Here is a 26,235-nt window from a genome sequence, read left to right on the forward strand (position 1 = left end):
GTAGGATTAGTGGGCAGTTTCTCTCCTATATTATCACAGACGCTCGCTTTACTTACGCAGTTCTCAAAACTGAATTTGACTCCGCAGAGGTCCCAGCCTCTTCTTCACGGCAAAAATGTTACAACATGAACAGAGTTGAGAAAAAGACCTTAATCCTATTGTTCTACAAACCTATGAATACAGAATCAACCCCTTCAGTGCCAAGTTCAAGAAGTTAGACAATATGTTTCTGATTGTTTGGAGTGGAATAGATCTGCACAACACAAGAAGAATGTGAATCTAAGTGTGAGGAGGAGGAAGGGCAAGCAGACAAGAAAATGAAAGTGAAACTTTGAGCACAATACTGCAGCATAGCCACAGACAGACAAGTCTGGATCTGTTTGTGTGTACGATCTGAGGTTTATTACATTCTTTCCTTATAATGGCAGCAGGCCGTAAAAGAGACCCAGTTTGGGAATATTTTAATGAAGCTCCTTCGCCTATCGGTAAGGCAGGCATGCATGCAAAATGCAAACGATGCAACAAAGAGATGCAAGGCCTGGTGGCGCGAATGAGGCAACATCATGAGAAGTGTGGTGATGAAGATGACCAAAGAAACACTTCTGAACAGGCGGGATCTTCAGGTTGGTAAACATTTTTATTGAATCCTATTTCTAAAGACTGAACTGTCATGTGTGAGAAAAATTATATTTCTTATTATTACTGCATGTTACTGTCATTTGGTACAGTTATGAAGAAAAACAAATATTCCTTTTGGGGAAGGGGCAGTGATGTGTTGTGTACAATAAGCAGAAATTGTATAAACAATAAAATAACAGCATTGATTTTTTTTTTGTTTAGGGGAATTCATGGATTCTGGAAACTATCCACCTCCAAGATCACCATCATCCTGTTCTACAGTTTCAGAGTTATCCATCCAGGATAGTGCTTCATTAGCAGCAGCAGCATCATCATCATCAGACACCCACAGCCACATATCACCATCACCCAAAAGGAAGAAAAAACCTTTACTTCCTGGAACCACCATAGATAGGTTTGTGATAAGAACTAGCAGATTAGAAAAAGAGTTGATTGATGAAAAAATTGCCCAGTTTATTTATGCAACGAACTCTTCTTTCCGTCTGACTGAGAACCCACATTTCATTATTATGGTTCAGTCACTGACACCAGGATACAGTCCACCCAGCAGAGCTGATGTTGCAGGGAAACTGCTGGATCAAGTGTATGACAGAGAAATGGAGCAATGTGCAACAGCTCTGGAGGGTAAAATTGTTAACCTAAGTATTGATGGGTGGAGTAATGTCCACAATGATCCTATTGTATGTGCTTGTATAACAACAGAAGAAGGTAAAGTCTTCCTTGCACAAACAACTGATACGTCAGGAAATGCACACACAGCAGAATACTTACAAGAAGTGGCAGTAAAAGCTATAACGACATGTGAACAAAAATTCAAATGTCTAGTACACAGTTTGGTCACTGACAATGCTGCAAACGTATCCAAGATGAGAAGAGATTTAGAAGAGCAGGGAGGGAATACAAAGCTGCTAATAACATATGGTTGCAGTGCTCATTTGCTGCACCTCTTAGCCAAAGACTTAAGTGTTCCAGAAATAAAGGCTAATGTTGTTGAAATTGCTAAATACTTCCGTAATAATCATTTTGCTGCAGCGGCTCTGAAAAGGATGGGTGGAACCAAGCTAACGCTCCCACAAGATGTTAGATGGAACTCTGTGGTGGACTGTTTTGAGCAGTATATCAAAAACTGGCCTATTCTGATGACACTTTGTGAAGAAAATCGAGATAAAATAGATGGCACTGTCACGGCCAAAATCCTCAACATTGGGCTTAAGAGAAATGTTGAACATATGCTGAGCTTCCTGAAACCCATCTCTCAAGCTTTAAACAAAATACAGAAAAAAGCCGGATTACTTACCGGTAATGCTCTTTTAATGAGTCCACGACAGCACCCACTTGGAGAGAGGGATCCGCCCATAGGAACAGGAAACCTACAGAGATAAAAGAGGGCGGTCCGCCTCTCCTCCTCAGTTGGATTTCAGAGTACCCGGAGGACCGCCAATTATTAGGCCATTATATTATTCTATATGCTCATTCTATTTCTATAACTAAGATGGTATATATATATATATATATATATATATATATATATTTTTTATGTTAACTTCTAGGGAGGGTTAGTGAACGGGTGCTGTCGTGGACTCATTAAAAGAGCATTACCGGTAAGTAATCCGGCTTTTTACTCTTCGCCACGACAGCACCCACTTGGAGAGACTTTCAGAGACCTTCACATGGGAGGGACCACCGTGCCGAGGACCGCTCTACCAAAGGTTAGGTTGGATGAGCATGATAACTCCAGTCTATAGTGGTTATAAAAGGTAGAGGGCGTTGACCAAGTAGCAGCCTTACATATAGACTCGATTGCGACATCTCCCCTCTCTGCCCAAGAAGAAGCCATTGCTCTGGTGGAGTGTGCCTTGATACCTTCCGGGGGATCTTCATTGCTCGCGGAGTATGCCAGGCTGATCGCATCTCCGATCCATCGTGACAGGGTACCCCTTGTGACCTCATATCCCTTCTTTTGGCCCTGGAAGGAAATAAATAGAGCCCTACTCTTCCTCCAGCTGCTAGATCTCTCAATGTATTGTAATACTGTTCTTCTAACATCTAGCGTATGAAATTTCTCTTCCTCTGGAGTAGAAGGGTTACTAAAAAATGAGGGGAGGTCGATTTCTTGTGATCTATGGAACTTCCCTGCTACCTTTGGTAAGTATGAGGGGTCTGGTTTTAATATTAGCTGATCCTGGAATGTTAATAGGAAAGGGGGTTCTATCGATAGTGCTTGTATGTCGCTAACCCTTCTGGCTGAGGTTAGTGCAACTAGCAGTACTGTTTTGAGAGATAGGTGTTTAAGGGATATTGAGTCTAATGGTTCAAACAGAGCACGTGTAATGGCCTCCAGCAGCAAATTAAAGTCCCAAGGAGGGACCCTAGGTATGTGTACCGGTTCGCTCCGCTCGCAGGCCGAGATAAATCTGGTAATCCATCTATTCCCTGCCACATTATAACTATAAAGGGCCCCTAGAGCCGACACCTGGACTTTTAGAGTGTTAACAGATAGTCCTAAATTTTTTCCCTTTTGTAGAAATTCTAGGATTGCTGTTATTGGAATTTCTCTGGAATCAGGGGCTGTGTGAAACTCTAGGAATTTTCTCCACACCCTGGTGTAAATTTTTGTTGTAGACAATTTCCGACTTTGTAGGAGAGTGTTGACTAGCCCTTCCGACAAACCTCTTGCCCTCAACATTTCCCTTTCAAGTTCCAAGCCGTCAAGTGGAGATTGTCCACATGAGGATGGAAGAATGGCCCCTGCGAGAGTAGCCTGGGGGTTGAAGGAAGCACCCAAGGGTCGGTCACTGACATTGCCCGCAGGCATGAAAACCACGGTCTCCTGGGCCAGAATGGTGCTATTAAAATTATTCGTGCCTTCTCTGCCCTGATCTTCCAGATCACCTGCGGTAGTAGTATGATTGGGGGGGAAGGCATATGCCAGTTTGAACCGCCATGGGGCCTGGAGGGCATCCAGGATTTCTGGGCCGTCTGTCACATTCAGAGAGGCGAATCTTCGCACTTGTTTGTTTTTCCTGGTGGCGAAGAGATCTATCTGGGGAAGGCCCCATAGTGACACGATGTTTGTGAATATTTGCCGGCTCAGGCACCACTCTCCTTGCCGCAGTGTGTGGCGGCTTAGAAAATCCGCTTCCGCATTGTCTTCTCCTCTTATGTGGAGGGCTGAGAGATGAAAAATGTTTTTCGGCTAAAGACAAGATCTTCCTTGCGGAAGACATTAATGCGACTGATCGAGTCCCGCCTTGCCTGTTCAGATATGCGACCACTGTGGTGTTGTCTGACAGGATTCTTACGTTCTCTCTTTGTAACTGTGGGAGAAAATGATATAATGCATGACCCACTGCTTTTAACTCTTTCAAGTTTGATGAATCGTGCTCTTCCCTTATATCCCATAAGCCTTGGGTGAAGGTGCTTCCCATGTGGGCTCCCCATCCTGTGGGGCTGGCGTCAGTAGTAATTATACGGGAGGGTGTTACTACCCATGGTACTCCTCCCGATAAGTTATTCTCGTCTAGCCACCATGTTAGGGAGGTTAGGACTATCTGAGATAAAGTGATTTTTTTACTTAAATTCCCCTGGTCCTGAATCTCCTCCAAGAGGATTTGATGCTGTAAATCTCTTGTATGGAATTGGGCCCACCGAACCGCCGGGATGCAGGAAGTAAGGGACCCCAGGAGGGACATTGCATCCCTTAACGACATGTGTGGTTCGTTTATCGCTAATCTGACCTTCGTTTTAATTGTTGTAATCTTTACCTGTGGTAGCAGACATTTTTGGCTTATGGAGTCTAGCTGAAGACCCAGGGAGGCCTGAACTGATTGTGGTTCGATTCTGGATTTCTTGAAATTTATTACCCAACCAAGAGCCTGTAGGGATAAGATTGCATCAGCCACTCATTCATTACATTGTTTAGTTGAGTTACCTATTATCAAAAAATCATCCAAATAGGGTACTATCAGCGTGTCCTTTTGGCGTAAGAAAGCCATCACCTTTGTAAAGACTCTTGGAGCGATGGAAAGGCCGAATGGCATGGCTGTGAACTGAAGGTGTTTTATGGTGCCCTCGAGGAACACCGCCACTCTGAGGTATTTCTGAAATCTGTAATAGATGGGAAGATGATAATAGGCATCTTTCAGATCCAGGCCTGCCATCATACAATTGGGAAAAAGGAGCTTAATTGCGGATCTAATAGACTCCATCTTAAATTTATGATTTGTTACAAAAGTATTCAGTTTCCTCAGGTTAATTATCGTCCTGAAGGAGCCATCGGGTTTAGGTATCAGAAAGAGAGGGGAGTAAAATCCTCTCCCTTCCTGTCCTTATGGCACCTGGACCAAGACTTTTTTGTCCAGAAGACTGAAAATTTCAGTCTCTAAGGCCCGCTGTTGGACTGGGGAGTTAAGGGATGTTACGATGACTGAGTTACGGGGCACATGATGGAACTCTAATTTTAGTCCTTCTCTAATAATGCCCACGACCCAAGGGCTGGTCGTGATTTTCTCCCATTCCTGAAGGAAAAATTTTAGTCTCCCTCCTACTGGAGGGACTGGTTCTTTAGCTCCGATCTCTGCGGAAGGAGGATCCCCTAAACATAGCACCTTTTCCTTCTTTCGTGGCCCAGCGGTTCTAATTCTCTGCTGTTCTTCCCCTACCAAATGGTCGTCTCCTGAACGCTCTCCTATAAAATGGGAGAGAGGGGTTAGGGAACCCTTTTTTCCTTTCTTTTGCTTTAGCAAGGATTTCGTCCAACGCTTTTCCAAACAAAAACTCACCCTCACAAGGTATGGCACAGAGCTTTGCCTTGGATTGGGTGTCACTTCTCCAGCTTTTAAGCCATAGGCTTCGTCTGGCGTTATTAAGCAAGCCTGCTGTTCTGGCTGCCATGCGTAGTGAATCGGCTGATGCGTCTGCTATGTATGCCGCTGCGCCACGAATCAGTGGTATGGCTGCTCGTAGCTTGTCTCTGAAGACTTTTTGTTCCACTTGTTGGTCTAGCTGATCAATCCAGAACAGCATAGAGCGAGCTGTGCACGTACTGGCTATTGCCGGCTTAAACGTGCCCGTGGCTGCCTCCCATGCTCTCTTTAGTGAGGCATCCGCTTTCCGGTCCAGTGGGTCTTTTAGAATCCCTGCGTCTTCTACTGGTAAGGCCGACTGCTTTGAGGCTGAGGCGACTGCCGCGTCGACCTTCGGGACCTTAGACCACGTTAACAATTCCTCGTCGCTAAAGGGATACCTTCTTTTTGAAGCCGAGGGAAGATAACCTCTCTGATCCTGCTTCTCCCATCCTGCTTCTCCCATTCCTTTTTGACTAAGGCCTTTATTGCCGGTATAACGGGAAAAACCCTCTTCCTCCTATCTGTCAATCCCGCAAACATAATCTCTTGGGTCGTTTGCGGCTCCTTAGTGTCTGTGCAACCCATGGTGTTTCTTACAGATTTCACCAAGTTGTCCATGTTCTCTAACGGAAAACATGAACGACCCTCCATATCAGAGGAAGAGGATGATGTAGACGTATTGGAGCTGTCAGAGACTACTGCTTCGTCTTCATCTGTATCTAAGCTAACTGCCGTTGGTTTGTTAGCCTTAGATTTCTTAGATATGCCGCTAGACTGGGTTAGGGCCTGTAGTTCCTCCCTTATTATAGCCCTAATATCTGTGGCTGATGTTGAAGCCTGTTTTGTATTTTCAGAAATGCATTTTTTGCACAGCCTCTTTGTATAAGAGTCCGGTAAAGGACGTGTACAGAGGGCACATTCCTTGTTTTTTGATTTTTCCTTCCTTTTAGCCTATGGTGGACATAGCAGAGGAGAGAGAGAGAGGGAGAGCGAGAGAGAGAGGTTCTTTAACAGCTTGATAGGCAGAGAGTCGTCCACTCACCCAGAGAAGCTGTAGGTACCGGTTCAGGAGGCTGAGAAGGGGTTCTTTTGGCATGACTTCTGTGGCTCCTATCCGAGGAGCCTCGCCGTTCCGCTGCCGCTGTATCACCTGCCTGGGGATGCGTGTCCTGTCTTGGGGAAGACATGTCTGCACGCTCTATCACTATCCCCCTCGGTTTTTTTATGCCACCCTTCAGTACCTGGTACCTCCCCCTCCCAGGTGCGCCTGCTTCCGGTGCATTCATTTAGCCTGCGCCCGGCCTGGAAACACCGTCCGGCGCCGCAATATTAAATCATGTCCCCTTTTTTTTTTTTTTTTTTTCGGAGGGGGCGGGGAGTGCTCCTCTGCTGGTATCGCGCGGCTGTGAAAGACCGCGCATGCGCTGTACGCTGAGGAACCTCCGGTAACCCGGAAGTTCCTCCTTACCTCTTCCCAGCGCTGTACCTGCGTCCTCGCTGTTTCAGAACGCCAGAGATAGATAAGCTATCTCGGCTCCGCACTCCCACACGGACCGGGATGGCTGCCTCCAAGATCCCGGTGACGTGTATCCATATAAGAAAACCCCCGGTCGGCTCCACCCGGTACCGGTGTCTCTTTTTGCGCTGCCACCGTCTCAGACGAGGGGGGAGCCGGATTCCAGCACTCCCCCGACGCTGCTTCTGGACCGGAACCCCTGCCGTTCGCACGGACACTGCACAGGCGGTTCCTTGGCCCAGGTATGTCTTCTGTAGAGATCCTGTGGTTCCGATAGGAACAGGAAACCAACTGGGGAGAGGCGGACCGCCCTCTTTTATCTCTGTAGGTTTCCTGTTCCTATGGGCGGATCCCTCTCTCCAAGTGGGTGCTGTCGTGGCGAAGAGTAAAATAGCTGTTTTATTGCGGATGCTGTTGAAATTTGGAAGGAACTGAGTGAACACTTAAAAACAGAACTACACATGGACAGAGTTAAATTACAAGCAGTAAACAAACGAATGGGACAAGCACTGACTCCAGCTCATTTTTTGGCAAATATTGTCAATATCCAATATCAGGGTCAAAACCTAAGTGCTGAGGAAGAGGAGTTAGCTATAACATGGGTATCCAGCAATCATCCATCTTTAATGCCAACTATAATAAACTTCAGAGCTAAGGGGGAACCATTCAAGAAATATATGTTTGCTGAAGATATTTTAAGGAAGGTCACACCAGTAAGGCCTCTTTCACACATCAGGTTTTCGCCGTCAGGCGCGATCCGGCGCTTTTGACAAAAACCGGATCCGGCGAAATGCAATGCCGGATCCGGTTTCCCCCCCATTGACTTGCATTTGCGCCGGATGGCCATGCGTTTCATCCGGTTTTCGCCGGATCCGGCAATGTGTCGCGATCCGGCGTCTGGAAAAAACGGCTACTGTAACGTTTTTTGTCTCCGGCGAAAAAGCCGGACACGCCGGATCCGGCGCGTCCGTCTTTTTCACACAATGAAAGCCTATGAGCGCCGCAATGCGCCTGATCCGGCGAAAGCCGGATCCGGTTTTTTTGGTCTGAGCATGCTCAGTAGCTCTGCCCACAAGACATATATAAAAGCAAGACAGTGGGACCCACAGCCACACCCAACATGCCACCCAAGAAAGCAACCAAGCGCAGCAGGAGAAGGCAGGAGACCACTGCAGCACCATCAGCACCACCACCACCCCAAATGGAGCAGCAAATGGAACATGCTGAGGAGGGGAGGCCAGCAGCAGATGAGAGACGGTAATTATCAAATCCCCCATTTCTCCAAACTAGGGCTATTGAATATCAAGATATTCATTGGCCCTTTGTTTCTCTTTATTCAACAGCCGCCCAATAGATGCAGCAGCAGCAGCAGCAATGGCAGCAGCTGGAACACCACCCACAGGCATGGAGTGTGGCCACCAGGAAGACAGCACATCATCTTCTGGGAGCCCTCCCTCGCATCGTCAGCGTTTGACGGTAAGTTTTTATTTCCAAAATCCATCATCTCTGTAATATATGTCTATTCATTGCCTTTTATTTCAAAACAGGATTCACAAGATGAAGAGGAGCTCCCAGAAGAAGAAGGAAGGGGTGGACAGACACCTGGAGAGGGCTCACAATTGGTAAGTTTTTTGCATCAAACGCAGAAACACAACATCACACTACACACAACACATAGAAAACAATGTTCTGCAGACCACACACAGCAAACAAATGCCTACATCCAAAGACATAACATTTTTTGTTTTCTTCTCTAGTCTTCCCAATCTGGTGCTCGGCCAAGAGGTCCTTGCAGTGCCTCCCAGGGTCGTCGGCGACAGCAACGCGGCGGTCACCAGCGTGTAAGTATAAATATTTTTGCTTTCTTTTTTTGCACTTTTTATTTCATTTCTTTTGTGGAGGCTAATTATGTTATTTTTGTCTTTTTCTTTAACAGCCTTCACAGCGTGCTCCCGACTCTGACGGTGAGGATGGAGGGATTGATGTGGACCACCTCATCGATCTCGTCAGAGAAAGGGAGCCGCTCTGGAATATGGCTGACCGCCGCCACGCTGACCTTATCGTTACCCGACGACTCTGGGAGGAAATCTGTTCGCTCCTTGTGGGCCGCTGGGAGGACCTCGATGTTCGGGCCCAGATTAAAGAGCGTAAGTATATACAGTACCGGTTGCTTGATGTAAACCAGTGTTTCCCGAACTCCAGTCCTCGTGGTCCCCACGGATCATGTGTTCAGGATTTCTATTTACTATGGAAATCCTGAAAACATGACCCCTGGGGACCATGAGGACTGGAGTTTGTGAAACACTGATGTTGTATACTAACCACTCCTTTCTCGTTTCAGGGAACAGAATTGTGAATCGGTGGCGGTCTGTGAGGGATCGTTTCAAGAAGGAGTTCAATAAAGAGATGCGGGCCCCGAGTGGATCTGGAGGACGCAGGAGCAAGTACAAGTACGCACAAGCCCTGTCGTTCCTCCGGGAAACAATGGTCACTAGAAGGTAAATATTACACACCACATGTGAAAAAAAATGTTAGATGTAACTTTTTTTTTTCAGCCAGGGCCATGCCATGTCACTATTTTAATTGTTTTTTTTTCTCTTTATTCCACAGCACGGTGAGCAGCACTCGGGAGCCTGCACGATTGGACCCTTCTGAGGCGATCCCTGAGGAGACCGGCACCGAGGGACACTTCGACCGCCCCGGTACATCTGCACCTTCCCACACATTCGACCCATCTGTCCCATCCACCAGCACAGGAGCATCGTGGCCGCCTACATTACATGAAGCTGCTGGTGAGGAGATCGCTTTCCCTTTACCCCACCCTTCTGCCCCTGCCACCTCTAGTACACCTGCGGGTACTGGGCGGCAGCGGCAGAGGGGTCAGGAAAAGACTTATGCGCCAGAGTTCTTGCATCTGAATGCATCTTTCCAGAACTGTCTAAAAGTCTTGTCAGAGCAAATCTCCGCAGGCTATCAGCAGATCAACTCCAGCATTCTGGAGGTGAAGACACTTCTGCAAACCATGCATTCAGAAGCAAGATCTTCGCCAAACCACACCTTTTTCAGGTCTGTTGTGGAGCGCATGGCAACACTATCTCCTACCCAGCAGATGCATGTAATGCATTCGTGCCACGGTGCTCTACAGCAGGTTACCTCCCAGCCTCCACCTCCCACCACTGTAGTTCCTCCACCTGCACCCCCTCCAGCCACTTTCCATCCTCCCCCTCCTATTACATCTGCACCCCCTCCAGCCACTTTCCATCCTCCCCCTCCTATTACATCTGCACCCCCTCCAGCCACTTTCCATCCTCCCCCTCCTATTACATCTGCACCCCCTCCAGCCACTTTCCATCCTCCCCCTCCTATTACATACCAGCAACCTCACCAGTACCAGCAACCTTCCCAGTACCAGCAACCTCCCCAGTACCAGTCATCTCCCCACTTCCAGCAACCTGCCCCGTACCAAACTCCTTCCCCGTACAACTTTCCATCAACATCATCTGCTCCTACAGTCCCTGCCCAACCCTCCACTCCACCGCCCACCACCTCTTCTGCCTCCCACATGTCCACCCATTCTGTAGCTTTTTCCACACCATCACCTCTAACTGTTCCTTCCCCACCACGATCCCAGTCCTCTCTCCACACTCCCATTGTCGAAGTGTCCCGCAGCCCCTCCAGCAGTATTTCCACCCCACACTACACCGAGTTATGTTTTTTTTGTAATAAAAATGCCCATTTGGTTGGTTTCAAACCTTTATTAAAAAAGTTTTTTTAACTTTAAAAACAGTTTACACAAAAAAAAATATTTTAAATAAAAGTTAAATTATTGTTTACACTGGTTGTCTGTCATTTCTTTCTGCGGCGAAATATGTTTAAAAAAAAGGGTAAATACAGGGTATTTAAAAGGTAAAAAGGTATTCAAAACCAGGTATATAACTGTGGGTAAATTTTAGCTTTTTGCCACAGTTGTGTTCCTGGTTGTGTTTGAAGCAAAGTATTTCACCTGAAAAGTTGTGTTTATTGTTGGTGATTTCCTAACAATGTACACAACTTTTGTTAAAAGGTGAAATACTTTGCATAAAACACAACCAGGTACACACCTGTGGCCTAAAGCTAAAAATAGTAAGACCATGACAAGATAGCCAACTTTGGTTGGCAAAGGTATATACTGTTGGTCCAGAAGGTACACAAGTTTGGTTAGGGCACAAATCTTTCACACTCTGTCATCCTGCCAGTGTACTCTGCCTTGAGGTGACAAAGTATAGTGCAAAATTGTCCCTCATTACTGAAACCATCACAGAACTTCTAGTGGTAATATTTCCAATGATAACATCCATCTTCGCCAGTAACTTGCTCTTCTCTCCAACCTGCACTTTCTCCTCTACAACCTGTCAAAGAAGGGCTGTAGGAACATGCTATATATAGTTTTCCAGTAGCCAATCCCGTTCGGAAGGCCACAAGGGTCAATTTTAAAAACCAGATCCGGCGTAATCCGTCGAAAAACGGATATAAAAACGGATGAACCGGATGAGACGGATCCGGTTTTGTCTGTCAAGAACAAGACGGATCCGGCAGAAAACCGGATCCGGCACATCAGGTTTTACAAAACATTTGCCGGATCCGGCATGACGCCGGATCGCGCCTGACGCCGAAAACCTGATGTGTGAAAGTAGCCTAAACTGGTGGAAGTCACTTAAGCGCTTGGATTTAGAGACTGTTCAAGTAATGATTTCACTTTTAACAGCAGTAGCTTCTTCTGCAGGCGTTGAAAGAATATTCTCTTCCTTTGGACTCATTCATTCTAAATTGAGAAATCGGTTGGGACCCAATAAAGCAGGAAAGCTTGTTTTTCTTTTCCAGATTATGAATAGGAACAAAGAAGAAGATGATGATGATGAAGATGACGACAAGTGAGCTACAGAGGACAGCAGGGACAGTAGTATTTAAGTTTTTCATGTGTCGGCTGGGCTGACAGTCTAAGTTTCTTAAAATATATACATATTTTGCTTAGCCAAATTAGTTAACAAACATGGATGTTTGTTTAAGCAAATAACTTATGCTGTAATGTTGTTATTGTTTCAGTTGAATAAATCTATTTAAATTGTTCTTAAGGTCAGGATTATTTTTCTCCTTCCTAAGTACAACAGAACAGTGGTGTCCAAATATGAATGATTAACCCATTAAACTGGGGAGAAAAAAGTAATATAAAAAGTGATTCTAAAAATCTTCATCTACTTGCATGTTAAAGTAGCAAGAACTAGTTTAGATAGAAACTTTGATTTAAATCACTGATTTAAATCAAGCCTTACTGACTAGTGATTTAAATCGTGATTTAAATCAGTTAGATTTAAATCAAATCCACCCTGGTACGGAGTGTGCTGATTAGTCTACCCGCAGCCGTATTATTACACATAAACTTATATCAACAGCATGAATGATGTTGCCTATTGGACAGCCTTCAAAACGGAGTATCGAGAGAAGATACTCTATTATTTAAGGTGAAAGTGAATCTGTCACCACCTTGACGATTTTGATCTATTACTATGGGTATACAGGTAATAGAATGGTTAAACTAGTCTTTACCTGTGTACCTCATAGCTATGGTGCAGATGTTGAGAAAAGTACTTAATGTTTTATGTCAATGATTTCTTCCAGGCTCCGGGGCAGAAGAAATCCCTGCCTCCCCCTCCCATCAGCGTCACACTGACCTGTGACGTGCAGTTGCGGCGCCGTAATCCCGCACATGCGCCGTGCACTCTAGTACATGGTTTGTCTCAGCTTCAACATTAGTGCCAAACTAAATGTTTATGAAGCCGGTACAATGCCCGACCAACTCAACACCCTTCCAATGTGTTCGGTAAACAATGCCCGACTAATTCCACATTTGCAATTGTGTATTTTTTAATGAACTCATGTAATCTTAGTTCACAGCTGCACTTCATACATACATGAAACCAGCTTTATCGTTCAGAATAATCATTTTTTCAGTCAAACTTTTTCCACTAAAGAATTTGATCAAATTGCCTTTTTTTTCTCCCCCAAAAAGTTTCATGGTTTCACATAAATCTTGCGCTGGTGGCCTAACACCTTGCATTGTTCACGCTCGTAAGGTGGAAGAAAAGCTCAACTTTGGGATCCTGAAAAACAGATCAAACACTACATTTGTCTGCAGCGTTCTTACTGCTAAGAAATCAGGTTTTGACTGAAGAGAAAAAAAAAAGAAAGTTTCCAAAAAAGCAACGTGTGAACATAGTCTTATTCTGTAATGTAGTAACTGCAGCAGTATTTGGGGCTACAAGAAACAGAACCACTTTTCTCTAGGAAGTGTGTCGAAAAATTGCAACTTAACCATTGTCCTGTGAGTAAAGCGAGGACTACAAGAAACTGCAGACAAGTGCCCAAATGCTGCGGTGAGGTTTCCCCCACCCGAGATCTGTGAACCAGTGCAGAATGAAAAGATAGACTCAATTTAGAAGCCCATAAAGCATTTTCACTACCTGTTGACTGCTATAAAGTAAATTGCATGTGAGAGATGAAACTAAGATTGCAGCAGGCATTTAGTAAAAGGTGTGAATTCATTCCGAGTTTTTTTTTATGACCAGTTATAGGAGGACCAGCTTTATCAGATAAATCACAGGGGTGAAAGCCTGCCCGCTTGTATCCACTGCTAGGAAATTTGCTGGCAGAATTAGCAATGATCTATTCTGACGTCGTCAATGTGATAGCAACAAGTATTTTATACGCCTCAGTCTTTTTTTTAATCATTCCATAAAAAGGTTATTATGTATAAATATCAGAGGATACATGGTGACATGCTGCTAACATAAAACTGCAAGGCTGTGTTCACATGTTGCATTTTTTGCTGCCATTTTTATGTAAAATTAAAAAACTGATTTTTACAGTACGGTTATGATAGTCCAGAAATCTTATGCACACACTTTTTTTTTTTAAGTCAGGAAAAAGATGAACAAACGCTGCAGTTTTCCAATTCAATCTATAGGATGTCAGTTCTTTCAGCGTTTTGGCATAAGCCATCTTTTCAACCCTTGACCCTTCGAAAAAGTACAGCTTGTATGCCTGGAGACTGAGATCTGTGTCGCTGCAGTAGTACTTAAAATTTATTTGCGGCTCCCAAAACAAAGGAGGAGTGGTTATTTGTAACCATATGCAGAACAGCAAAAAAAAAAAAAAAGGGAAGAGCAAGACCGGACCAATGTTAGTGTTAAATCAATTAAATACCTTCTTAGAAAACCGAAGGGGGAAGCACTATAGTGTCCCCAGTGCCTAATTGGGCCCAAAATGTTCTGTGGGTCCTTATGAAAAGACCACTACTATTTTACTAAGTGCTATTGAAGACCCCTGAGAGTTGGAGATTTTGCATCGATTTTTACACCATTGAAACCTGCATTAGATAAACGCTCAATGTCTCCTAATACATGGACTCTGCCTTTTTCAATAAAAATTGGTGAATTACTGAATTTAGCCATGTACTGTATTTTTCAGACTATAGGGCACACACTAGGTTTAGATATTCCTATATTTGGCTAACAGGTTTCTTCCTATTTAAAATTTATTTGCTGGAGTACAAAAGTGGAGGGTCAATAACATTAATTTTAATGCACAAGGGTTGAATAAAGAGGTAATGGATCCACTCTTAGGCTATGTGCACACACTGCAGATTCACCTGCGGGTTTTTTCCCGCGGAACCGCAGGTAAAGTGACCTGCGGTTTTGCTGCGGTTTGGCCTGCGGTTTCACACCTCTACTATGTTAAGGTGTGAAACCGCAGCAGAATCCGCAGAAACAATTGACATGCTGCGGAAAAAAAACCGCAGCTTTTCCGCAGGTAAAAAACCGCAGCGTGAGCACTGCGGTTTTGAAAACCCATAGGCTAACATGGTAAAGTACCATGTCTGCGGAACTGCTGCAGTTCTGCAGGGCCAAAACCGCAGCGGAACAGCAGCAAAACCGCAGCGTGTGCACATGGCCTTAGTGTTTCACTGCAGCACATGTATTATACACATGTAGCTTTACAACATACATATTATGCACACACATACACACAGCTCTGCTACATGGCACACGCACACATAGCTCTCCTACAAACAAACGCACACATCTCTGCTGCATACTATGTATACGCCACGTTTAGAAGTTTCTTCCAGCCATGTGACTGATCACATCGTGAAGATCCTTTCACCTAGTCAGGACCTGCAGCTTCCTTCCATCTCCAGAGATAGGCAGGTCCTGGTAGTTTCTTCTTCTGCCCCGCACCGATAATATAGATCAGAGTCGGAGCAGAGGAGAGCGAGCAGTTCTCTCGGGGATCAGGAAGGACGCTGTGTCAATGATTTCCGCGATCACAGTAAACCTTGTGGAGGGTCAAATAGAACATCACTGAGGTCACATTTAGTGGCTACACCATCGTAATGAGTTTGTGTCGATCAGATATTCCAATGCATGACCTGTTCACGCACCAAACTTCTAATACGCACCAAAAACTTATATGAGCATGTGTAGTAGAAATCCCACGCTTTAAGGCCACGTTCACACGGTCAGTATATGTAAGCCAAAATCAGGAGTGGAACAATCAGAGGAAAAGTATAATAGAAACCCGTCACCACTTCTGTATTTATCACCCTCTCCAGGCCTTGGCTTACAAACACTGACTGTGGCCTTACATTAGTAATTTAGATTGAGCATCCAGAGGATTAGAGCCTAAAGAAAGCTGAAAAACATGATCAAGAAAGCTGGGGTTTCGCAGGGGAGTAATAATCAAGTGGAAATCAATGGGGGGGGGGGGAATAGCATCAAAAACTCCTTTAAAAAAAGTCATTAGGTTCAAGAAACTTTCCAGAATAACCTGTTGTACACATGATGAAAAAAGCCATTTCTGTGTATCTGACATTTTTCACTTGTCTCCTCTCTGCAGGCTCTCAACGTGACTTTGAGATGGTGGAAGAGACTAGTTGCTGGAATGTCTGCCATACACAGCACAGCAGAGAGGGATTCCAGCCCTTCAGTACTGTTAAAGGACACAGAGACAAGCAGCAGCACCATGGAGGAGGTTACACAGCAGTACTAAGCGGTGCAGATGTGAATCAAGCTCTAAGGTGAAATAAGACACTTATTACAAAGCTCAGCAACATCTGTCTGTGACGCCTCTGTTCTCAGTCAATCATCCTTTTCTCCTCTCCTTTCCATAGAGTAGAATGGGCTGGCTAACATGACACCAGTCAGATGGAGTAGAGCTGATTTTTTTCTGAGTTGGATGAGGCGTGTCAAGGGCAGGGAGGAGGAGAGGCTGATAAGTCATGAAGGAAACGGATTTATTGAATAAGATACATTACCAGGTTTCTTCTGTTTTCCTGTGCCATTCATTTAGATCACTTTTAATTTCATTTAGGAATTCAATTTCACACATTTTGACTTTGTTTTTGCTCTTTGCAAGTAGTCAGTGGTAAGGGTGAGAAAAAAAACAACCCTCAAAGCAAAAACAGGATTTGTCCAGCTTGTTGGATTACAAACACCTGATCCGTTTCTTCCCTTTTCTCTCCAGTGACTGATCCCTGCCTTCATACCTCCAATCGCTCGTGTGTGGGCCGGTTATCTTGATAGCCGCCGGCTGAACAAGCCTATGGGAACCTTAACCTGAAACGCGTCGGTTGTGCCATTCAGTGTAATATACAGATATTGTTTCCAGAACAAAAGAATCGCCTTTGTACAAATCTCATCAAGAAGTACAGTTCAGTCTCTACCTTTGCGCTAATGATTAACTTCGGACTTGAGCAGCAGGACAGGTAATATGTACGTTGGCTATAGATTAGTAACACGTGGCAGAACCATGCAAAGATATTCACCCGAGAGCCAGAAATGCTGAAGATTTCATCACAATGTTCACAAGTCAATGCGAAACACACACAAAAAGCTGAAAAACTTGTGAGCCATAAATTAAAATGAGCTTTTTTTTTTTTTTTTTAAAAGATATCAGCTACCAGAAGAGAGAATGAGCGCGCAGCAAAAGGAATACTCTTCATGCAAGGTCGACAAATAATAGCTATGGCTCTTGGAAAAATTGGTTGAAAAAGATAAAGTCCAGAAAAAAAAAAAAAAGGAAAATCACCTGATCGGCATCGGGTGTCAAAACCCTGGGGATGTAAACAGACATGTATAGACAGACTGACATTGATGCATAAAATGAAATATATCTACAACTTACACAATGAGGTGAAAAAAAAAGTATCTATTCCTGCACCCCTGAGGGGTGGGTTAAAAATTCCTTATAATAACTGGTACCTTTTATAGAGAGTTTTCCAGGACAGGCCAAGCGCTCACTCAGTCCAGCATCTGATGACCTGCAATAATAAATACCATACCAGAGTGTGAATTTTTCTCAGATTCATATATTTGTGTAGACTATTATGGGGCGTCTGCAAGCAATAGACTGGAAATGTTCATTGACTTCTATGCAGGAGGTCATTGTGCAGGGAAGGGGAGGAAGCGAGCTTTGACCAGCTGCTAGTGAGTCCTTACATTTACTTGTATGGCCGCAATTAATCTATGTTATTTTTACTGTAAATTGGTATGACCAAATGTATAAAAGCAATTTAAGAAAAGTGTAGACAAATCTCTTATAAATATCAGGAATTACATTTCATTATACCGTGTCCCTGCCTGTGAGAAGTCATCTCTCCAGAACAAGAAGTGTCATTCTATTATTAAAGGGATCGGCCACTCCTAGGACAACCCATTCTCCATCTGAATATTTGGCCACGTGAAAATAAACACACATACTCACCTGCCATGTTATACAAGCTGTACACTGACTACTTTACATTGGTCCCATGAAAAAGGGATAATAAAATATTTACAAAAATGTGAGGGGTGTACTCACTTTTGTGATAGTATATATTATAGTCCATATGCACGTTAAGAAAAATGTAAATTTAATATATATTTTAATTAATTAAAAAGTGTGGCACTCTTTTGTAGGGTATATAATTTAATTCTTTTTCCACACACTCTAAATGGATTGTTTTTTGTAAGCCGGAATTGCAAATTGATGTAAAAATCAGGTTGTAAAACATGATTTGTAGTTACCCCAAATGTCCAGCAGATGGCACCAAAATCCCACATAACGAGGCTTACAAAACTAGATTTTATAAGAGAATAATAGTAGTGATAACAATCATAGGCAGAGTGATATTATATTATTAATAAAGGGAGGTTCAGCCCAATCTGACATTAGAAGCTAAGCACACAGCCTTGGGTAGGATAAAACACCTAAAAAAAAAAACGACAATTAGTAATTAATCACCGCCTACATTCTGCAGAAAGGGAAGTTTAATCAAATATGCTAATAAGACTGCTCGGTGCACCTCCAGTGTAAGGCCACATTCACACGGTCAGTATTTTACCTCAGTATTTGTTCCACTCTTGGTTTTGGCTTACAATCAGAGAAAAAGTATAAGGCTAAGTTCACACGTACCGGAACTCTCGCAGAAATTCCCGCGAGAATTCCATTCCGCGGGAAAAAAAAAAAAAAAAAAAAAAAAAATCGCATTTTAAATCCCCGCGATTTTCCTGCGGAAAAACTAGCATTTTGCAAGCGTAATTAGCTTGCAGAATTGCTAGCGTTTTCCAAGCGATCTGTAGCATCGCTTGGAGAACTGATTGACAGGTTGGTCACACTCGTCAAACATAGTGTTTGACGAGTGTGACCAACTTTTTACTATTGAGGCTGCCTATGCGGCATCAATAGTACAGATAGCATGTAAAAAATAATAAAAAAATATATATATTTTATATATATTGTTATTCTCACCTTCCGGCGTACCGCGCAGCCTTCCCGCCTCTCTCCACGCTCCCGGTCCCAGTAATCCTTTGCGCGAATTACTGCGATGACGTCCGTTCTCGCGGGATCGCGACGTCTCGAGACTTCGCGATCCCGCGAGAACGGACGTCATCGCTCGCAAAGGCTTACTGGGAACGGGAGTGTGGAGAGAGGCGGGAAGGCTGCGCGGGACGTTGGAAGGTGAGAATAACAATATTTTTTATTTTTAAATTTTATTTTTTTACAGGGATATGGTACCTAAAGCCCCGGAGCAGTGTCTCCTCTCCTCCGGACCGTGGGTACCATCCGCAATTGTTCTGCTTACTTTTCGCATGGTGTGCACAGCCACATGCGGGAAGTAAGCGGAACAATGCATTCCTATAGGTGCGGGATTGCCACGATTCCGCGAAATTAATGAGCATGCTGCGTTTTTTACCGTGAAGAGATTCCACCATGTTAAAAACCGCAGCATTAGCACAGCATTGCGGAATCCCATAGGAATGCATGGGATGCTTATTTTTCGCGGCAAAATAGCGCGGTTAAAACCACTGCGGAAACGCGAAAAAAATGCAACGTGTGAACTCAGCCTAATAGAAACCCGTCACCACTTCTGGTTTTGGCTTACAAATACTGAGGTCAAATACTGAACGTGGCCTAAGCAAGAGGCACTTTACAAAGCGGCGTTAATATAATCATAGAATCATAGAATCGTAGAGTTGGAAGGGACCTCCTGGGCCATCTGGTCCAACCCCCTGCTCAAAGCAGGATTCGCTAAATCATCCCAGTTAGATGTCTGTCCAGCCTCTGTTTGAAGACTTCCATTGAAGGAGAACTCACCACTTCTCGTGGCAGCCTGTTCCACTCATTGATCACTCTAACTGTCAAAAAGTTTTTTCTAATATCTAATCTGTGTCTCCTCCCATTCAGCTTCATCCCATTGCTTCTAGTCTTTCCTTGTGCAAATCATATAACGCCAGACATCTCTGTCTAGAAATCCATCTTCACGTTACTTGGGCACGGTACGAGTCATTAGTATTCCACCAAACCTTGGGGATTGTGTTATTATTTTTTACCAAACTGGGCACATATTGCTAAGTGCCACTCTATGATACTATGTCACTGCATGCTATGCAAAGGAACTAATCTTTTTTTACTGAGTGCGTTTACTTATAGTTCTTAAAACATTTTCCTCTTTTTTAATTTTTTTAGCCTGTTAAAACAGATTCTTATTAGAAGTCACGTCTTCCTTCATTTAATATCGGAACATTCTTCAACAAACCATTACCAGGTATTTTGCCGATAAATTTATCAGTAATGTCTAGTGATGACTGAATCACAGCGCGAGTACGTATACTATATACAAGTTGTAAGAGAAGCTGCATCCAGGGTCTTATCTGGACGGTTTTGCTTAGCAGCTGCAATATACAAAAGGAAACTTGTGGCATAATTATCATTTATGAAATCATTGCTGGTTTACAGTCTAATAATCATATCCATGGTGAAAGTGTAGACTCTAGAGCATTTGGGCCGATCCCTGCAGTACTCCCTTCCACAGGCGTACCTTCTGCCGGAGTACATAGCGTTCCTCGCTTCCTGCGGGGCGTGGAGCTGCGCGGTATACTCATGGATCCGGGCACTGCAGGTCATCAGATTCTTCACTCCATTCAGGATTTGATCCTTTTGGGTGCTGACGGACAGCAGCTTGCGAACCCCCTCACGCATGCGGATCTCAAAGCCGAGCTTCTCCTGGATGCAGCCGTCCTAAGGTGAAGAAACGTTACAGAAAGTTGTCACAAAGCCGTGTACTGACCTGGGCTTCTGTCCTGATGAGTTCTGGGGGTCCGGCCCAGAATTAGACCCTAATATTAGTTCTCCCTGCTGCAGGGGATCTGTCATCAAGTCATGTCATCCATGCTGTTTGCAAAGGAACAAAAAACTAAGCTTTTTATCTTCTTTAATTTATACATAGAGTTCCCCCCCCCATGTCCCTACAAGAGAAGGATGTGGAGCGACAGAGGTACATGCATCCTAGGACCGAGTTGTATGCTGGTCAGACTGAATGGGGTTAGTGTCATTTGTGTTCCTGTCTGTCTTTGTCCTGGACCGGATCCTAATAAACTTTATGCATTGTATCTGACCCCATTAACAGAAACCTTAAGGCTGTGCGCCCACGTTGTGTTTTTTAAGCATTTCCAATGCGTTTTTGCCGCTGCGGAAACGCTTATAAAATGCATCCCCGTGCAATCCTATGGGATTCCGCAGTTGCTGTGCCCATGCTGCGGATTTTTCCGCTGCAGAATCACATAGCGGTAAAATCCGCAGCTTGTCCATTAATACTGCGGAATGGCGGGGATTCCGCACACATAGGAGTGCATTGTTCTGCTTACTTTACGCATGTGGCTGTGCCCACCATGTGTAAAGTGAGCGCTTCATGTGCAGATAGTACAGGAGAGGAGACTGTCCTCCAGGCCCTGGGTACCATATCCCTGTAAAAAAATATAATTAAGATAAAAAATAGGGATATACTTACCCTCTGTCAGCCCCCGGAGTCCTCCCGCCTCTCACCACGCTGCCAGCATCTTCCGTTCCCAGGGACGCATTGCGTGATTCACCTGAGATGACGTCGGCGGTCTTGTGTGATGCTACGTCATCAGAGGTTATTGTCGCAAGGCATCCCTCAGAACGGAAGTTGCCGTCAGCGCCAATGAGAGGTGGGGGGACTCCGGGGGCCGACAGAGGGTGAGTATATCCTTATTTTTTTTAAAATTATTTTTAACATCCTATCTTTTACTACAGATGCGTCATAGGCAGCCTCAATAGTAAAAAGATGGTCACACTCGTCAAGCGCTATGCTTGACAACTGTGACCAACCTGTCAATCACTTTTCCAAGCGATGCTACAGATCGCTTGGAAAAACGCTAGCATTCTGCAAGCTAAAAACGCTTGTGTTTTGCGGGAAAACGAATGCAAATTCCACATGGGTTTTACCCGCGGTGGGGAGTTGCGGAAACGCTGCGGACAATTCTGCAGCATTTTTGCAACGTGGGCACACCTGCAGCGAACATCTGTGGCGCAAGACGACAACACCACTACTAAAGCCGGTGATCTGACATCTGGAAGCTCCAGATGGAAAATCCATCGCACCTACGTCCCGGAGCGATCAAGTCCTAAAAATGCATCAAAGCGTTAAAGAAAAAAAAATTGCTTTTATAAAGCAGCTATGACACCATAGAGAAAGAGATCAGAGGCAGCGGTGCCCAAGACCTGCAGCGATCAGAGGCAGCGGTGCCCAAGACCTGCAGCGATCAGAGGCAGCGGTGCCCAAGACCTGCAGCGATCAGAGGCAGCGGTGCCCAAGACCTGCAGCGATCAGAGGCAGCGGTGCCCAAGACCTGCAGCGATCAGAGGCAGCGGTGCCCAAGACCTGCAGCGATCAGAGGCAGCGGTGCCCAAGACCAGCAGCGATCAGAGGCAGCGGTGCCCAAGACCAGCAGCGATCAGAGGCAGCGGTGCCCAAGACCAGCAGCGATCAGAGGCAGCGGTGCCCAAGACCAGCAGCGATCAGAGGCAGCGGTGCCCAAGACCAGCAGCGATCAGAGGCAGCGGTGCCCAAGACCTGCAGCGATCAGAGGCAGCGGTGCCCAAGACCTGCAGCGATCAGAGGCAGCGGTGCCCAAGACCAGCAGCGATCAGAGGCAGCGGTGCCCAAGACCTGCAGCGATCAGAGGCAGCGGTGCCCAAGACCAGCAGTGATCAGAGGCAGCGGTGCCCAAGACCAGCAGCGATCAGAGGCAGCGGTGCCCAAGACCTGCAGCGATCAGAGGCAGCGGTGCCCAAGACCAGCAGCGATCAGAGGCAGCGGTGCCCAAGACCTGCAGGGATCCGCCCAAACAAAGCGCCTAGTGCGTCCAGCTCCTTTGTAGCCCTATTAACCCATTCATGCCCGGTGGCGGCCGCAGCCAGCACAGGACACTCCCTGCCAGCCAGAGATAACGCAGATTTCAATCACTACTCACTTCCTGGGAGGGGAAGATGGCGCTCTCCCGGATCTTCTTGCGCTTGATCTCCATGCTCAGCGCCGAGCACTTGGACACGGTGGCCCGGGACCGGTCTCGGTGAAACATTTTGAATCTGGCGCCGCACTGCAAGATTCTAAACGAGTGACGTCACTCCCCGAGCGCTCTCCCGCTGCCCCCTGGATACAGCTGAGCCCGGCAGGAGCCGCCTCCCATAGGCTGGCGCGTACCATTCAGGCTACACCGGACAGTGTGCACCCTAATGGACACACCGCTCAGAGACGAGATCTACCGGACGCCTTCTAGTATTGTAATGGTGTCCGGCCTGTAAGAGCGGCTTATCGTGTAGCAGTTTCTCGGAACTGGTTGGTGATACATCCCTATGTGTGGATGGTACAATCCTCTGGCTCCTGGAGCAGGTGTCTGCTCTTCCAGCGCAGCGTGCTGCTCTCACTATTAACCCCTTCCGGAATGGGCGATTTTTGTTTTTATTATTATTATTCCTCCATGAAGCTTTTTTTCTTTTAATTTTATGGGGGGTTTTTTGTTATCTTTTTTTTGCTGAAAAAATTGTAGTTTAGAACAGCTCCATTCATTTCACCAAACCATGTATTATTACAAGTGGGTGAAATGGTAATTATTTTTGTTTAATTTATTGTAAACCTGACCTGAAATGCTGATTCCTCCCCGTCAGTGTGAATATGGTGATACCAACACTGAAGTATAGTTTATAATTTCGGCTACGTTTCCACAATGAGTATTTGGGGAGTTTCGGATGTGGCAGATATTCTACAGCATTGTATTCAGCCCATTAGTTTACACTTGTTTTATAGTGTTTTTGCCCCTGCGCGTTTTGTCTCTTGTGCATGCTGATAAAGGGTTTTTTTTCTACTGTCCATTGCTTACAATAGGTGAAAAACGCTGAAAGAAGTGACGTGCTCCAGTCTGAAAAACCACGGGTTTTGCACAAAATACCAAGGACAAAAAAAAACAACAACCTGTGCGCGTGAGAATTCTGAAATCTCATAGACTTTGCTGGTACTGTAAAACACAGATGAAAATTTGCATTAAAAAAAAACATCGAAAAGCGCAATGTATGAACATAGCCCAATACACCTGCAGATTTTCTGTTGGGAAAATCTGCACAGGAAACAAAGCGTACCCGCAAGAGAAGCTGACCTTTGGGATTTGAAACTCGCACCACAAGGTCAGTTTACACTTTAAAAAATAAGAAACACAGTGGGCATGATATTTCCACATAGTCCTCCTCTAAGAATAATGGCCTCATATAGTCCTCCATGCAGAATAATGGGCCCTGCATAGCCTTCCATACAGTATAATAGCTCCACATAGTGCTCCATACAGTATAATAGGCCCCACATCGAAAAAATAACACCTTCTCTCCAGTCCCTAACTGCTCCGGTGAGTGCTCTGAACCTCTGCGCTGCTCAGCACATAGGGCGCACCCACTGTGCTGACAAGTCAGATGAGGAGCGAGAATAATGGCGGCAAGAGTGTCCGCTGGCTGCTCCCTTTTCCATCATTGTTTTCAACTGTATTGGCATCGGCCGTGCAGGTTTATGAGGTGCAGCATGTCAATTTCCACAATATAATGTATTGGATGCAGTAAATCCCCATACATGCGGATTTAACTGCGTGATTGAACGCATGATTTTTTTTCTCCCAGAAACGTGTGATTTTACCTAATACATGCAGAAATGTGGCAGAAAATGTTCTACATCAAAAACTCAACACATGCTCATCGTGGGATCAGTATATAGCAGCTCTTTGGACACAGCAAAAATACAGAATTTATGCAGGGAGTCATTTATGTACATGTAATCGAAGTACATGTATCAAAGTACGCTGGCAGTTCTAACATGGCAGTTAGGCAGGGCAGGAGACAGGTAAGACAAATAAATAAATCTATTCCCTGTACATTTGGGCTACCCCAAATATTTACCATATGCATTTGTATAATTTATATCCTGACCGCTGCATTCACACACATCCACAGCCCTGGCATTAACTCTCTACACTCTGTCCATATTGGCCCCTCACTCCTTTCCTCTCCTATGTATAGCACTCACGCTCTTTTCACATTGCTACACAGCACAGATCCATTCAGTCCCACCATTCAACATCAGAGACGCTCTCACAAATCACTTAACCATCTGCTCACTCTTTCTATCCTCCTAGTCGCAGGAGACATTGCTCCCAACCCTGGTCCCCCATGTTATAGAAAGTCAAGCACCCCAACTGCTACACTCAGAAACCCCTCTAATCTTATTAATATTTCCTGCATGCCATCTGTCTCTCTTAATTGTGCTCTTTGGAATTCTCGCTCAGTGTGTAACAAACTCTCCTTCATTCATGACGTCTTCCTTTCTAATTCTCTTAACCTTCTGGCTCTTATTGAAACCTGGATCCAGCAGTCAGACACTACCGCTGCTGCTGCTCTTTTTCGTGTGGTGGACTACACTTCTCTCATACCCCAAGATCAGACAATAGAGCAGGTGGAGGCATTGGTCTGCTCCTATCACCAAAATGTACCTTTCAGGTTATCCCTCAAGTACCCTCACTTGTCTTCCCTTCTTTTGAGGTCCATGCCGTCAGACTCTACACCCCCTTCTCCATGCGAGTGGTGGTGTTATATCGTCCTCTCGGCCCCTCCCATCAGTTCCTGGATCATTTTGCCACTTGGCTTCCACATTTTCTCTCCTGTGACATCCCTACCCTCATTATGGGCGATTTCAAGATCCCCATTGCTCTTCCCCTCTCCCCATCTGCTACTCACCTTTTATCTCTAACCTCCTCGTTTGGCCTTTTGCAGCTTACTAATTCTCCAACGCATGAAGACGGAAACTCCTTCGACTTGGTCTTCTCTCGGCTTTGTGCAGTGGATGATTTTGCAAACTCCCCTCTCCCGCTCTCTGACCACAACCTTCTTTCATTTTCTATCAAGAACTGCCAGGCTGCTCAGGTCACCCCCACTGTCCATATTTATAGAAACACAGGCCATTAACACCCAGAAACTTATGAAGACCTTGCAGTCTTCATTGGCCCCTATCTCCTCCCTCTCATGTCCTCATTCTGCATTGAAGCATTAAAATGAAACATTTCAAAGTGCCCTGGATGAATTTGCACCCCATATACATTAGAACACCACAACACAGACGGTGACAACCCTGGCACACCCTGCAAACACGTTTTCTGCAGCGGTGCTACAGGTGCGCCGAACGTCTGTGGAGAAAATCCAACCTACCCGAAGATTTCATCCATTATAAGTTAATGCTTTGAACATACACCACCGCCCTTCACCTCTCAAAATAAAATTATTTCAACACCCTCATCACCTCACTGTCCAATAACCCTAAACGTCTCT

At 45.1% G+C, this 26,235-nt stretch overlaps 1 protein-coding gene across 2 annotated transcripts in view; it reads right to left on the reverse strand.

Annotated features, from left to right (window-relative positions):
- The window catches only part of RTKN2 (rhotekin 2), an 88,906-nt gene extending 65,656 nt beyond the window's left edge, over positions 1-23,250 (reverse strand). Inside the window, exons 1-3 of one of the 2 annotated variants that reach the window (XM_073548296.1) lie at positions 22,851-23,250; positions 20,396-20,595; positions 17,298-17,356 (exon numbers count right to left, since the gene is read on the reverse strand). In XM_073548296.1, coding sequence (XP_073404397.1) covers positions 17,298-17,356; positions 20,396-20,595; positions 22,851-22,958 — 367 coding nt within the window. In that variant the 5' untranslated portion in view covers positions 22,959-23,250. Of the gene's footprint in view, positions 1-17,297; positions 17,357-20,395; positions 20,596-21,978; positions 22,221-22,850 lie in introns of those variants that run through there. The other variant, XM_073548297.1, reaches the window with a different exon arrangement.
- Between the last annotated feature and the right edge of the window lie 2,985 nt (positions 23,251-26,235).

Source organism: Dendrobates tinctorius, unplaced genomic scaffold (genome assembly GCF_039654945.1).
Source record: "Dendrobates tinctorius isolate UK_male_01 unplaced genomic scaffold, ASM3965494v1 ptg000156l, whole genome shotgun sequence".
Taxonomy (NCBI): Eukaryota; Metazoa; Chordata; class Amphibia; order Anura; family Dendrobatidae; genus Dendrobates; species Dendrobates tinctorius.